Genomic DNA, 14685 nt, shown 5'->3' with positions numbered 1-14685 from the left:
AGGATTTGAACAAAGCCATACATATATGTGAAATTTTCGATATCAATACACTAAATCATTTGAAGACAGTATTGAATGCCATAGAATCACATACCGAAAGAATGCTGAAAACCATGGGATAAAAAACAACTCCAATGTAGTGCTGCTCAAATGCCCACCACTTGATCAATGCACCAAACTTGCTTTGCCACTGACCTCAGTTTGTGGGGAGGAGGTCATTATCAAGAACAAGAAAATTTGCTCAGCAGCAGTTATGACTTGGTACACAATTTGAAAACCCAGTATACCTGATTACCTTTACAGCAGTTTTATGATTTCTAATGACTGCATTCTCTCCGCAGCCCATCAAAAGAGCCAAGTACTTTTCAGTTCCTCTTTTGTGGAAACATTGCAGTTAGGATCATTGAGGGAGGAGTGGGGGGGGGGTCCTCGAGATGCATTCAAGCATAAAGAGAAAGGTAAATAAACACAGCTGATTGCATGCTGAGTCAAAACCATTAAGTTGTCAATCAAGCGAGAGTTAAAGGACTGAACAGAAATTGAATGAAAACAAATATTTTCAAAGGATTGGAAGGTATTTCAAAAACTCTGAGCCTTCATAGAAACCAGAGAGGCACATGGGCACTGAATCTAACACCTTGACCCCATTGGGGTCAACAAACCAGACCAACGATTGTCAGGACCTTTACCAAAGCCCAATCAATTCAGATCCTGCTGGGGAGGTGAATACTGGGAGAAAATTGAATCAGGTTTCAAGCCTGCCAATCAAATTTAGAAGAGATAATTTGATTAATTACTGGCCGGACTGTCAATAGGTGGGCTGGGAGCATCGTGACAGGTTTGGCAAAACAATTTTTGCCTGATGCCTGATTCTCTGGACCAACGCAATTCCCACTGGAAGCTTTTGGGCCCAGAGAATCCCTCCTTTGTTTTCCTGACAGTGCAGTAATTCCCTCAGTATTTTATTGGTGTGCCAGCCTTGATTTTTGCACTCCATTCTTGGAGTGAGATTTGAACCCACAATCTTTAGGCTCAGTGGAAAGAGTGCTACCATTGCTAACATAGATTCAAAAGTTACTAGTTCATTTAATTTATAGAAATAATATTATAAACAAATTTTGAAATAAGACTGCAAATTTTAGACGACTTAAATTCAAGATTTGATTACAGTATCTTTAAAGCAAAATTTTAAAATCAAATTTATTTAAATGCAGTCTAACAAAAAATCAACAGAACAGAGGAGGAAGTTTATCATGATGCATAAAGAAACTGCATTTGGGAAATAAAAGTTTAACAACATAAAAGACATCCAAGCTGGACTGCATACTTACTGGTATTTTATCACTTAAATATCCAAATAGTGGAGAGGATAGAGCATATGACATAGCGAACCCTAGGAATACTAGTCCTACATATCCAGGCTGTAACTTGAACTGGAGAATAAACAAAAGAGGCTATATATATTCAACAAATTTAAACTGAAGTAACATTCAGTTGGATATAATCCAGTGATCAAAATATTGAACATTTATATTTCAATATGTTGTTCATGTTACCACATTAAACTCTGTATCACTCTTAGGTATTCTTTAAAAACCTACCCGCAGGAGAAAATAATTTCTGCTTGATTTCTGGATGTACATTTAAGAGAAGGTAGTTTGATAACTATTTTAGGTGAGAATCACTGAAAAATGATTAGCTCTAATTGACATAGAGGAGGTACAGAAATTACATAATATATACATAGTGGCTTCCCACACTGTTTTATTTTACTTTTTTATATAACATTTTTATTAACATTTTCTCACTGGATAAATCCCACTGAGGTTTCAACTTACTGGGACATGTCATGTTACAAGGTTACAAAATGCTGAGATGTGTTGTGCACATTCCCAGCTCTCAGCTAACCTTGGCAAGGACCAAGCTAACTTGTATACAATGCATGATCAGAGGTCCAGACTAATCAGTGTTGACCATCTAAAATGGTGTTTTTAATTAACTGATGAATGTAAATGAGCATTCTCTGAAGTAATGTGCAATAATGATTCTGTAAGAGAAAACAATAGAAGAAGACGAAAGGAGAGAGATTGGTAACATCTTGACTATAAGACAAATAGACAGACAACTGAAGGATCTCTTATGATTTACCATTAAGTGTCAGTGAATTCTTGAACCTAACAATGCGTACGCTTTAACAGAATACTACATTGCATGTCGAATGCTACAATGCTTCTTATTATATTCAGACCAACTACATGGCCATGGGGGAGATCTCATAATATATACAAAACCACTGAAGGATACTATTAAACAAGATAAAAACAGATTTGTCCAACATAATGGGACAATCCATCCTTTACATTTTGATGATACTTGCACCAATTATTCAATTTGGGAGTGGTAATTCCGTGCCTTGAGCCTATTCTACCATTACATAGAATTTCGAACAGAGAAAAAAGGCTATTCAGCCCAAATAGTCTATGTTTATGATCCATCCTACTTAATTTAACCTCATCAATTTTTCCTTCTATTCTTTTCCCATGGGCAAATACGTTTCTCTGGAATTCCTCATTGGATGTTTTAGGGACTATCTTGGGATCCAGAGATTGGGTGCAACCTTACTGGCTCGTCACATTGGTCAATGGATGGGGCAAGAGGTGAGATCACCAGGTTTCTTGTGCCTGGCTTCTTGTCTCTCACAACCTTACCATCTCCCCATTTCTGGTGTGAACAGCCTCACGCCCAGGAAGGGGGTTAGGCTGCTTATAATATTTAAATCAATTTAAATGCTGATTCAAATATTATTAGTGAGCCAGAATGCTATTGTCCAGGCTCACCTGCCTTAACGGCCTCACCAGTGAATGTCCTTACCAGCAAGGATCACGTATGGTCCCCATCAACGGGGATGCGATGTGGTGGCCTCGCTAGTAGACTGAGGGCCACTGAGGCCTACCAGGTGGTTGGGGGGCAGTGCCAGCCTGGGATACTGGAAGTGCCAGCCTGGCACCCTGGCAATGTCCACTGGGCACTTTGCAACTAGTGATCGCTGCGGAATGGAGTGGGGGGGAAGCTGCGCACTTGGCTGGGATGGAAGAAGGTAAATTTCCAGGGATGGGAGGCATGCTATCTAGGCCAGCATTTGTTTCCAATCTCTAATTGCCCTGGAGAAAGTGGTGATGAGACACTTCTGTAATTGCCAAAGTCCACTGCGCTATTAGGAAGGGGTTAAATCACCAGTGGGATTTCCTGAACTTAAGGAAACAAACATAAAAAGATTCAGACAGGAATTCTTACCTTCTCAGTCACAAACAGTGACATGGTGGGGTCCAAAAAGCCTATGCAAGAACTTATAGAACATATAAGCATGCACACTAAAGCTATTTTGGGAATTGTTAGTAGCTTCCAGAATGATTCTTTGCTGGCTATTCCTTCTGAAAATCAAAAACATTAATTACATAGCCGTTTGTTAGTACAGATCTTGAACATTTTTTGATATCCCTTTCCTTTAGGCCCTATCTTACCCATGACTAGTTCTACACAACATGAGCTGGCAAAGTTGTTTTGAACAAGTTTTCCAGATACATGGTGAAGGATTCTTTCACATTTGCAACAACATGCAATATTTGCATATCAATAGCAATGCTGTGTCTACATGCTCAATTGATAGTGCTATTGACCAATATTCTACTTATGGAAACCACAGATACTGGCACTGCACCAAAAGATGGTTTTGCAGACAAAAGAACATGTACACACATTGTGCCTATTTCAGCTAAACAGCTGTTTGCTGGTTTGTTCCTCACAGCAATGCTTTGATGAGAGTTAAACTGCTTGATTTAAATTTCAAATAATGATTGACAGTTACCTGTCAGTCATGATCAACTGGTACATTCACCATGGAAATGTCTCAACCAGAGTTCACTTACCAACTAATTAGTGTTCTCTTCTTAAAAAAAGTACAAATTTGTTGTTTCACAAAACACTAATGTGAATGAATTGTCCTGATGGGTGCAATATGAAAAGCTTCAACAAAAAAAAAAGTTTTTCAGCAGCATTGATTAAAATATTTTCCACAGAATTTTTTATTATACCACCTACAACTATACAAATATTTTACAGTGCTGGTGATTGTAGAACATCTTAACTTTTTCTACTTATTATTACAAGCATCTATTTATACAGAACATAACCATTTATTTCCCTTTCAAATTGCTGTCATTGTTAAAAAGGCTATCAAAAAAAGTTTAATCAATTATCCCTTGACCTACTCTTATTCAATGAATGGCAATTATAAACATGAATGCATTTGAACTTAATTTGCTAAGGTGCTAAGTTTTTGATCTTCAATTTGCTTTACTTTTCACAAAGCCTGGTGAACACTTATCAATTATGCATTTGCATTATACTTTCACATTATAACAATTCCAAGTGGATTCATATTTTCTCTTGTTTGGTTTATTTATTGATTATTCATATAATCTTAGAATTTGCAAGGAATTAAACACAATTGTTTAAAATTTAAAATATTTGCCTATGTAAGCCATCCCAACAGAAGTTAACTATATTTACACAGTAAAGTAAAAATGCAGAGCCTTACCATAAGTTGGTAAAACACACATATTCAAAGGTACCATTAAAAGAATGATACATCCTAGTGCAATAAAAGGAACTTCATATCCAAAAGTTTGGTACAAAAACCCTCCAATAGGCGGACCCAATATTAGGCCAAGCCCACTGAATACTTCCAGAAGTCCCTAAGAAAAATTGTAGTTTGTGTTAGTGATTTTGTTTGCTAGAAATATAAAACACTAAAAAGTTACATTTGCTATTTTGTTACAAAGTATAGTAAGCTTCAATAAGATTTTCCCTTCCAAATTTCTCCTCTCCTCTCCCAAATTGCAAGGTATATTCCACTGACTTTCAATATGTAAACTAATAGGTATTATTCATTCATTAAGCATTGATAAGCAAGTTGCTGATAGGATTATCACAACGGAGCCAAATCTTGTCCTTCTTTGACATTCCGCCACTTCTGCTACAGGGTGGAGAAATTGCTGGATAAAAATCAGGGACAAAAACTGGTTAATTGACATTTTTCTGAACTATAGTCTTGTAGCCACATGTCCTGTTGACGCCTTTGCTGAGATTAGTTCAGGAGCATAAATCAAGTACCGTTGATGATATTGGGAAGATGGAAGTCACCAATTTTAATCCACCACAAACTCTGTTCCCTCACCACCAGGGGTGCCAAATTTTGAGACCCTGGTGCTTTAAGAAAATGTGTTGCCCAAGTCATTTCTAAACCTATTACATTGCTTTCCTATACATTAATCATTTAAATCCCCAAATGTCAGTAAAACTATACCTTTTAAGTGAAAAAAAACAGGAGTGCTGGTAGAGTGAGAATCACGATAACCATGTGGTATTTTGAATCATTAGCCCTTAGCATAGCTAGAATTTCAGTATGCAAGTTTAACATATTTAAAATTCATTCATGGGATGTGGGCATCGCTGGCTTGGCCATATCTATTGCCTATTCCCAATTGCTTTTCAACAGCTTGCAAGGACATTTCAGAAGTGTCAACCACATTACTGTGGATCTGGAGTCACAAGTAGGCCAGACCAGATAAGGATGGCAGATTTTCTTCCCTAAAGGACATTAGTGAACCACATCAGTTTTTATGACAATTGACAATGGTTTCATTGTTATCTTTAGATAACAATATCATTTAACACGAGGATATTATTGAGGTCAAATCTGTGGTGGTGGAATTTGAACCCACCCACAGCATTACTCCTACGCCACCTGCTCCCCATAAAATTCAAACCTATTAAGACATGAATTACAGAGAAATTGAATTACTGATTAGGGAATAGCATATAGAGGTGGCACTGGATAGTTAGTTGAACCAAAGCTGAGTAAACATGTGACTAACAAGCAAAAGGCAGAGATTTGAGAGATTCATAAAGTCCAGAAGGAACCAGTTCAAATGTTGTAATTTCTTCTGTATGTTTGCAAAATGTTTTATCAATTACATTCAAATGTTCTTGGAATGCTGCTGGGATAGTTTCCTGGAACAGTGTGTGTTGGAGCCGACGAGGGAGCGAGCTATCTTGGATCTGGTGTTATGTAATGAGGCGGGTAGAATTAGCGACCTTGCAGTGAAGGATCCTCTTGGGGAGAGTGATCATTGTATGGTGGAGTTTCTGGTGCAGATGGAGGAGGAGAAAGTGGGTTCCCGGACGCGCGTCCTTTGTTTGAACAGAGGCGAGTATGGTAGGATGAGAGAAGAATTGGCGAATGTGGACTGGGGGAGTGCGTTGGAAGGTAGGTCTGCTGAAGAGCAGTGGAGGATCTTTAAGGAGATCTTTCTTGGTGCTCAGCGGAAATTTATTCCGATGGTCAAAAAGGACAGTAGGAGGAGAGATAATAAGTCGTGGATAACGAAGGAGGTGAAGGAAAGTGTTAAATTAAAAGCAGAGGCATTTAGAGTAGCTAAGAGTAGTGGGCGAGAAGAGGAATGGGAGAGGTTTAAAGGTCAACAAAGATTGACAAAGAAGTTGATAAAGAAGGGTAGGAGAAACTATGAAGCTGGGCTAGCGCTTAATATAAAAAAGGATAGCAAGAGTTTTTATAAATATATAAAAAGGAAGAGGCTGGCTAGGGTGAACGTTGGTCCCTTAGAGGATGAGAAGGGGGACTTAGTGGTAGGGGATGGGGATATGGCTGAGGTCCTGAATAACTTTTTTGTTTCTGTCTTCACGGAGGAGGACGTGAATAATTTGCTTGGTGTTAGAGATGGAAAGGTGGTAGGACTGGAGGATCTTAACGATATTACTGTTACGAGAGAGGCGGTGCTCGACAGACTGGGGGGGGGGGGGCTGATTGTGGACAAGTCGCCAGGACCGGATGGAATGCATCCGAGGGTTCTGAAAGAAATGGCGGAGGTGATAGTGGATGCCTTGGTGGTTATTTTCCAAACGTCGCTGGATTCCGGGGAAGTGCCAGAAGATTGGAAAGCGGCTAATGTTACGCCGTTGTTTAAGAAGGGTGCCAGGCAAAAGGCAGGGAATTATAGGCCGGTTAGTTTAACGTCTGTTGTAGGTAAAATGTTAGAATCCGTCATCAAGGAGGAAATAGCGAGGCATCTTGAGAGGAATTGCTTGATAGAGCTGACGCAGCACGGTTTCGTTAAAGGGAAGTCGTGTCTGACAAATTTACTGGAGTTCTATGAGGATGTGTCTAGGGCGGTGGATAGAGGAGAGCCGGTGGATGTGGTCTTTCTTGATTTTCAGAAGGCGTTTGACAAGGTACCTCACAAGAGGTTATTGCAGAAGGTCAGGGGACATGGAGTTGGGTTTAGGGTGTTAGCGTGGATAGAGGATTGTTGTCAAATAGGAGGCAGAGAGTGGGGGTCAATGGGTGCTATTCGAATTGGCGGATGGTGACTAGTGGAGTGCCCCAGGGGTCGGTGCTGGGGCCTCAGCTATTTACCATTTATATAGATGATCTGGAGGAGGGAACCGAGTGTAGGGTGTCGAAATTTGCTGATGACACCAAGATTGGTGGAACGGCAAATTGTGCGGAGGGTGTGGAGAGTCTGCAGAAGGATCTAGATAGGCTGGGCGAATGGGCCAGGAAATGGCAAATGGAATTTAATGTTGGCAAGTGCGAGGTGGTCCACTTTGGTAGGAATAATGGTAAGAAGGATTATTACTTACGTGGCGAAAAACTGCAGCAGGTGACGGTGCAGAGGGACCTTGGGGTCCTTGTGCATGAGTCGCAAAATCCCAGCTTGCAGGTGCAGCAGGTGGTCAGGAAGGCGAATGGGATGCTGGCCTTCATAGCGAGGGGGATTGAATATAAAAGTAGGGAGGTCTTGCTGCGGCTGTATAGGGCACTGGTGAGGCCGCAGCTGGAGTACTGTGGGCAGTTTTGGGCGCCGTACTTACGCAGGGATGTTTTGGCCTTGGAGGGAGTGCAGAGGAGGTTTACTAGGCTGATGCCAGAGTTGAGAGGGTTGAGCTGTGAGGAGAGGCTGAATAAACTAGGCTTGTACTCGTTAGAGTTTAGAAGAATGAGAGGAGATCTCATTGAGACGTATAAGATGATGAATGGGATAGATAGGATAGAGGTGGAGAGACTCTTCCCGCTCAGAAAGCACAGTAGGACTAGGGGGCACAGCCTCAAGATAAAGGGGGGGGCGGTTTAGAACAGAGTTGAGGAGGAACTTCTTCTCTCAAAGGGTGGTGAATCTCTGGAATTCTCTGCCCGTTGAAGTGGTGGAGGCTACCTCACTAAATATTTTTAAGACGCGGGTTGATGGGTTCTTGATAAGAGAGGGGATTAAGGGTTATGGGGAGAGGGCGGGAATGTGGAACTGAGCCACGACAGATCAGCCATGATCTTATTGAATGGCGGGGCAGGCTTGAAGGGCTAGATGACCTACTCCTGCTCCTATTTCTTATGTTCTTATGTAAATTCATTCATAAGGGGCACATGTTTTATTGATGCTTCTTAGGCAGAACTGTGAAAAATCATTTCAATATTAAAAGTATTAAACTGTACAACACAAACAGCTACAATAATAAAATGAATATTTATCACCATGAGATAAAATAGTGCAGACATCAGCAAAGTGCTCCAGCTATGCCTCAGTGAATAATTCAATAACATTATGCTGAAATATGTAAGTTTTCAATATTTACATTCTCTTCAAACCCTTACTTTGGACATTAAGCAATTTGTTTTACTGAATGTATATTGAAAAAGGGAGCATTTTGAAATTTGATTTGTGGAAAACCAGCAGCCAGACTCTGCAATCACATTATAATAGTTCGGCTATTCAGCTTCACATGGTGTGACTTTTGCAGTTGCAGGGAGGTTGGAGAATGTGAATGGAATAAAAGATAAAATTTGTAGAACAAATTGATATCGTGATAAGACATTCCCAAAGTATCTATATATACAAATGCATATATAAATTTCCTTTTAAAGCTTTAATGCGATCAACAGATTATACATTAATGAAAGACTTAAATTTGCTATTACCATTATTGTGGCGACATTGTTTGGAAAAGCTGTTGCAAGGATCGAAAACGAGGAAGTAATGCTTGCAGAAAACCCCATTGCATCCATTGATCTTATGATGAAACACAGAGTGATGAATATGGGTCCATCTGGAACTTTATCCAGTATGCTGAGAATAGAAAATAAAATCAGAAAAGGAGTACAATACTTTTTCTCCTGTCTTGTTTAATCTCAATTCTTCCTCACCAATACCAGGCTAAACTATCAGATTGTTTGACCGATATCCATTACTAGATGAACAATTACTTTCTTTAACTAAATACTGGGAACACCAAAACCCTCTTCAGTCCCCACCACAAAGTCTGTTCCCTAGTTACTGACTCCAGCCTTCCCCCCAGCTAACTATCCAAGGCGGAGATGGTTTTCAACCTTCCAACCACATATTCGTGCCATCACTAAGATTGCCCATTTCCATTTCAGTATCACCTGACTCTATCTTTGACTCAACGCATCTACTGTTGTAATCCTCATCCATGCGTTTGTTACTTCCAGACTTGGCTCTTCCAAAGCACACCCTGAATGTTCCTTGGACATTTCAGTATGCGAACTTCCCACATTCAACCCCTACAAACCCAAGGTAATTTAAAATTCTGCTGTCTGTGTCCTTACTTGCACCCATTAGCCCTCTGTTTACTGACTTCCACTGGTACCTGGTTAAGGCAACTTCTCAATTTTAAAACTCTCACTCTTATTTTCAAATGCCTCCATGGCTTTACCCCTTCCTATCTCTAATCTCCTCTTGTCTCACAGCCCACAAAGATGTCTGCACTGGTCTATTTCTGATCTTAAGCATCCCTGAGTTTAATTGCCCCACCATTGGGGGATGTACCTTCAGCTACCTGGGCCCCAGTCTCTATGTAAACCTTGCCATCTCTGAAAACCTACTTCTCTTATCAAGTTTTTGGCTATATCTGCCTAATGTTGCCCTCTGCCGCTTAGTGTCAAATTTTATTTTGTAATGCTCCTCAGCCTTAGGATGTTTAGTTACATTATAGTCACTGTATAAATATAAGTTGATATTGTTAATTGACAAATAATCTTTGTCAAAGTTTGAAATTAGTTTACTTCAACAATGAAGAGTCTACATCAAATAAGTTAATCTATCCTCTCTCCTTTAATGATGCTGTCAGCAAACTCCAGGAAGTCCCTTATGCTCTTAGGGAGGGGCAAGTTCCACTAAGACATTTGGCATGACCAAGATGGCACAGCTCATACATGGAGATAGAGTCATAGAGGTTTATAGCATGGAATAGGCCCTTCAGCCTATCTTGTCCATGCTGCCCAGTTTTTACCATTAAGGATAGTGTCTACGTGGTAAGTAGAGAGCACATAGTGCTCCCATGACTCTTACATTTTGAGTCACTCGTGGGTCCCAGAGATCTTTGAGGAAAAACAGCATTTAGAGGGTTGGATCTTCAGTGACAAAGGGTAGCTCAGAAGACATGGGTAATGACACCAGTTTGTCAGCCATAGAGTGTATCTGAGGAGAGATACAAAGTGACATATTCTGCCACAAGTTTCTTAATGTTAATCAGAATCATGACGGCTGGTAAAGTTAAAACTAAGACACAGCTAATTTCTTTGCGAGAGAGAATTTGTTGACTTATTTCATAGTCAACACTACTCCAAACTCCACTGTCTCAGCTATCCACATTTATAGGTGTACAGATATCCATTACCTGATTAATAATGTAATTGCCATTAATCTTGAACAATATAAAATTGTCATTAAATATTAACACTTAAATGCTACAACTATTGGACTCCTAAAAATGTTTCCAATTTTTGGGGCTGTCCAATATTCAGCACACAGGCTGTCCTGCATCATTGTTATTTGCTACCCCCTGCACAATTTTGCCATGCAAAGTAGGGGTGTGTTTTTGGCAAATGGGCATCGCTGGCTAGGCCAATATTTATTGCCCATTCGTAGTTGCCATTCAGGAGGTGGTGGGAGCTGTCTTCTTGAACAGCTACAGTCTCTGAGATGTAGTTACACCCACAATGCTGTTAGGAAGGGAATTGCAATTTTGATCCAGTAACAGTGAAGGAAGGTGATATATTTCCAAGTCAAGATGGCAAGTGATTTGGACAGAAACTTCCAGGTAGTGGTTTCCCAGGTGCTCCTCTTGTCCTACCAGATGACAGTGGTCACAGTTTTGGAAGGTGCTACCTAAGGAACCTTGGTGAGTTCTTGCAGTGCATCTTGTGGATGGTATACATGGCTGCTCCTATTTGTCCACGTTGAAGGGGTAACAATTAAGAAGGTTGCTTTGTCCTTGATGCTGTTGAGCTTCTTGAAGATGTTGTTGAAAATGCACTCATCTAGGCATATGAACAGCATTCCATTACACTCCAGACTTGTGCCCTGAAGATGATGGAAAGGTCTTGGGGGGGTGCGGGTCAGGCGAGTTACTCACCACAGAATTCATAAGAACATAAGAAATAGGAGCAGGAGTAGGCCATCTAGCCCTTCGAGCCTGCCCCACCATTCAATAAGATCATGGCTGATCTGTCGTGGCTCAGTTCCACTTCCCTGCCCTCTCCCCATAACCCTTAATCCCCTCGTTTATCAAAAACCCATCAACCCGCATCTTAAAAATATTTAGCGAGGCAGACTCCACCACTTCAACGGGCAGAGAATTCCAGAGATTCACCACCCTTTGAGTGAAGAAGTTCCTCCTCAACTCCGTTCTAAACCGCCCCCCCTTTATCTTGAGGCTGTGCCCCCTTGTCCTACTGTCCTTTCTGAGCGGGAAGAGTCTCTCCACCTCTATCCTATCCATCCCATTCATCATCTTATATGTTTCAATGAGATCTCCCCTCATTCTTCTAAACTCTAACGAGTACAAGCCTAGTTTATTCAGCCTCTCCTCAAAGCTCAACCCCCTCAACTCCGGCATCAGCCTAGTAAACCTCCTCTGCACTCCCTCCAAGGCCAAAATATCCTTGCGTAAGTGCGGCGACCAAAACTGCACACAGTACTCCAGCTGCGGCCTCACCAGTGCCCTATACAGCTGCAGCAACACCTCCCTACTTTAAATTCAATCCCCCTCGCTATGAAGGCCAGCATCCCATTAGCCTTCCTGACCATCTGCTGGCTGGGTTTTTGCGACTCATGCACAACGACCCCGAGGTCCCTCTGCACCGTCGCCTGCTGCAGTTTTTGCCACGTAAGTAATAGTCCTTCCTACCAAAGTGGACCACCTCGCACTTGCCAACATTAAATTCCATTTGCCAGTTCCTGGCCCATTCGCCCAGCCTATCTAGATCCTTCTGCAGACTCTCCACACCCTCCGCGCAATTTGCCGTTCCACCAATCTTGGTGTCATCAGCAAATTTCGACACCATACACTTGGTTCCCTCCTCCAGATCATCTATATAAATGGTAAATAGCTGAGGCCCCAGCACCGACCCCTGGGGCACTCCACTCAGCAAATTTCGACACCATACACTTGGTTCCCTCCTCCAGATCATCTATATAAATGGTAAATAGCTGAGGCCCCAGCACCGACTCCTGGGGCCTCCTATTTGACAACCAATCCTCTATCCACGCTAACACCCTACCCCCAACTCCATGCCCCCTTACCTTCTGCAATAACCTCTTGTGAGGTACCTTGTCAAACGCCTTCTGAAAATCAAGAAAGACCACAACCACCGGCTCTCCTCTATCCACCGCCCTAGACACATCCTCATAGAACTCCAATAAATTTGTCAGACACGACTTCCCCTTAACGAAACCGTGCTGCGTCAGCTCTATCAAGCAATTCCCCTCAAGATGCCTCGCTATTTCCTCCTTGATGACGGATTCTAACATTTTACCTACAACAGACGTTAAACTAACTGGCCTATAATTTCCTGCCTTTTGCCTGCCACCCTTCTTAAACAACGGCGTAACATTAGCCGCTTTCCAATCTTCTGGCACTTCCCCGGAATCCAGCGACGTTTGGAAAATAACCACCAAGGCATCCACTATCACCTCCGCCATTTCTTTCAGAACCCTTGGATGCATTCCATCCGGTCCTGGGGACTTGTCCACAATCAGTCCCTCCAGTCTGTCGAGCACTGCCTCTCTAGTAACAATAATGTCATTCAGACCCTCCTGTCCTACCATCTTTCCATCGCTAACACCCGGAATTCCTAGTCTTTTGACCTCCTTTGATAGCTACAGTATTTAAATGGCTAAATAGCTCCTTGCTAATGCAAACTGAGCTAAAAAGCAGAAGATTTGGCATGTATATATGACCCACTGCACAGAGGGAATTTCACCGTATTTCCTGCCTGCCACTTAGTTTAAAGAATGAGAAATTCAATCCAGTGTTTCATAACTGCTTCTCTTAATCAATACCCTTCTTAGAAAACAAGTCAATTCTTGTCTAGCTGCACACTAATACCCTGTGAGAGAAAAACAATTTCCCTTTTTGCATGTGAAGAAAAGGCATGTCCCTGAATTTTTGCAGGGGCAGAGGGGATCTCCAGCTTAGCCAAAATGGCACCAAGGCCCCGATTCTTGAAGTCCCGCCCCCAAACCCAGCACCCATCATTTTCGCCAAGGGGGCTGGGGTGGAAGAGATTGGGTTGCAGCTTACACAGCAGTGGTTCAATGGGGCAGCAGCACATTTAAAAGTTGCAGCTGTCTTTCAGTCACATATGATTGTCGATACCCACATTTCTAAAATACGACTCATGGGCCTTACACTTTTCAGGAGAGGGTCTAAAGTTATTGGAACTCTACAGAGAAGTAAGAGACCATTTTGGATATGTCCAGGAACAGCTTTGGGAAAGGTCAAGTGCCCTTTGGTCTTGTAAAAAGTAGGCATGAATGTGCATAAAAATTGGATACACTCATTGGTGCGGTTATGTGGATTGAGGTGGAAGAAGTACTCACTGAGGTACGTAAGAAGTCTCACAACACAAGTTAAAGTCCAACAGATTCATTTGGTATCACGAGCTTTCAAAGCATTCAGGTGAAGGAACAGTGCTCCTAAAGCTCGTGATACCAAATAAACCTGTTGGACTTTAACCTGGTGATGTGACGCTTCTTACTGTGAATACCCCAGTCCAACAACAGCACAGAGTCATAAAGACATAGAGGTTTACAGCATAAAAATAGGTCCTTCAGCCCAACTTGTCCATGCTGCCCTTGCACACGGATGGAAAACCACCACAATCTGAATCTCAACTTGCACATTCAATGGCATAAGACTGCAATTAAAACAACTAAATTCTAATGGATAATTTACCCAAAAAGAATTGTACACCAGCCAGAAACAGACAGCCCTGTCAGAAACATGAACTTGGCTCCAATTTGCACAATCTGAAAAACAGAAGCAACAAACATTTTAAATAGTCAAGAAAACACCATCTCATCACGCTATATGGGATACACACAAATAATAACATCATAAGTAGCTTTAAACCAATTGTGCAGAGCTATAATACAAGACAAAAACATAGTAGAGACCCAACATTTAAAATATCCACACTCTGATGATACTCTGGCTTTAAGGAATGTAACTTGTGTCATGTGTTTTGTGCAAAATTTTAAGAAGTCACTTCTATTTACTAGGTATTGCTTTGTCTGTAACCGGCAACCT

At 41.4% G+C, this 14685-nt stretch overlaps 1 protein-coding gene across 1 annotated transcript in view; it reads right to left on the bottom strand.

Moving 5' to 3' along the window:
- The window catches only part of slc18b1 (solute carrier family 18 member B1), a 57424-nt gene that overhangs the window by 20772 nt on the left and 21967 nt on the right, over nt 1-14685 (bottom strand). The window contains exons 4-8 of the mRNA XM_080192759.1: nt 14332-14405; nt 9053-9200; nt 4598-4754; nt 3295-3431; nt 1332-1433 (exon numbers count right to left, since the gene is read on the bottom strand). Coding sequence (XP_080048885.1) covers nt 1332-1433; nt 3295-3431; nt 4598-4754; nt 9053-9200; nt 14332-14405 — 618 coding nt within the window. The remainder of the gene's footprint in view (nt 1-1331; nt 1434-3294; nt 3432-4597; nt 4755-9052; nt 9201-14331; nt 14406-14685) is intronic.

The sequence above is a fragment of the Carcharhinus amblyrhynchos genome, chromosome 7, assembly GCF_965287045.1.
Source record: "Carcharhinus amblyrhynchos chromosome 7, sCarAmb.v2.hapA, whole genome shotgun sequence".
Taxonomy (NCBI): domain Eukaryota; kingdom Metazoa; phylum Chordata; class Chondrichthyes; order Carcharhiniformes; family Carcharhinidae; genus Carcharhinus; species Carcharhinus amblyrhynchos.
Note: the sequence above shows the minus strand (reverse complement) of the source record. Positions and strands in the feature narration are given on the sequence as shown.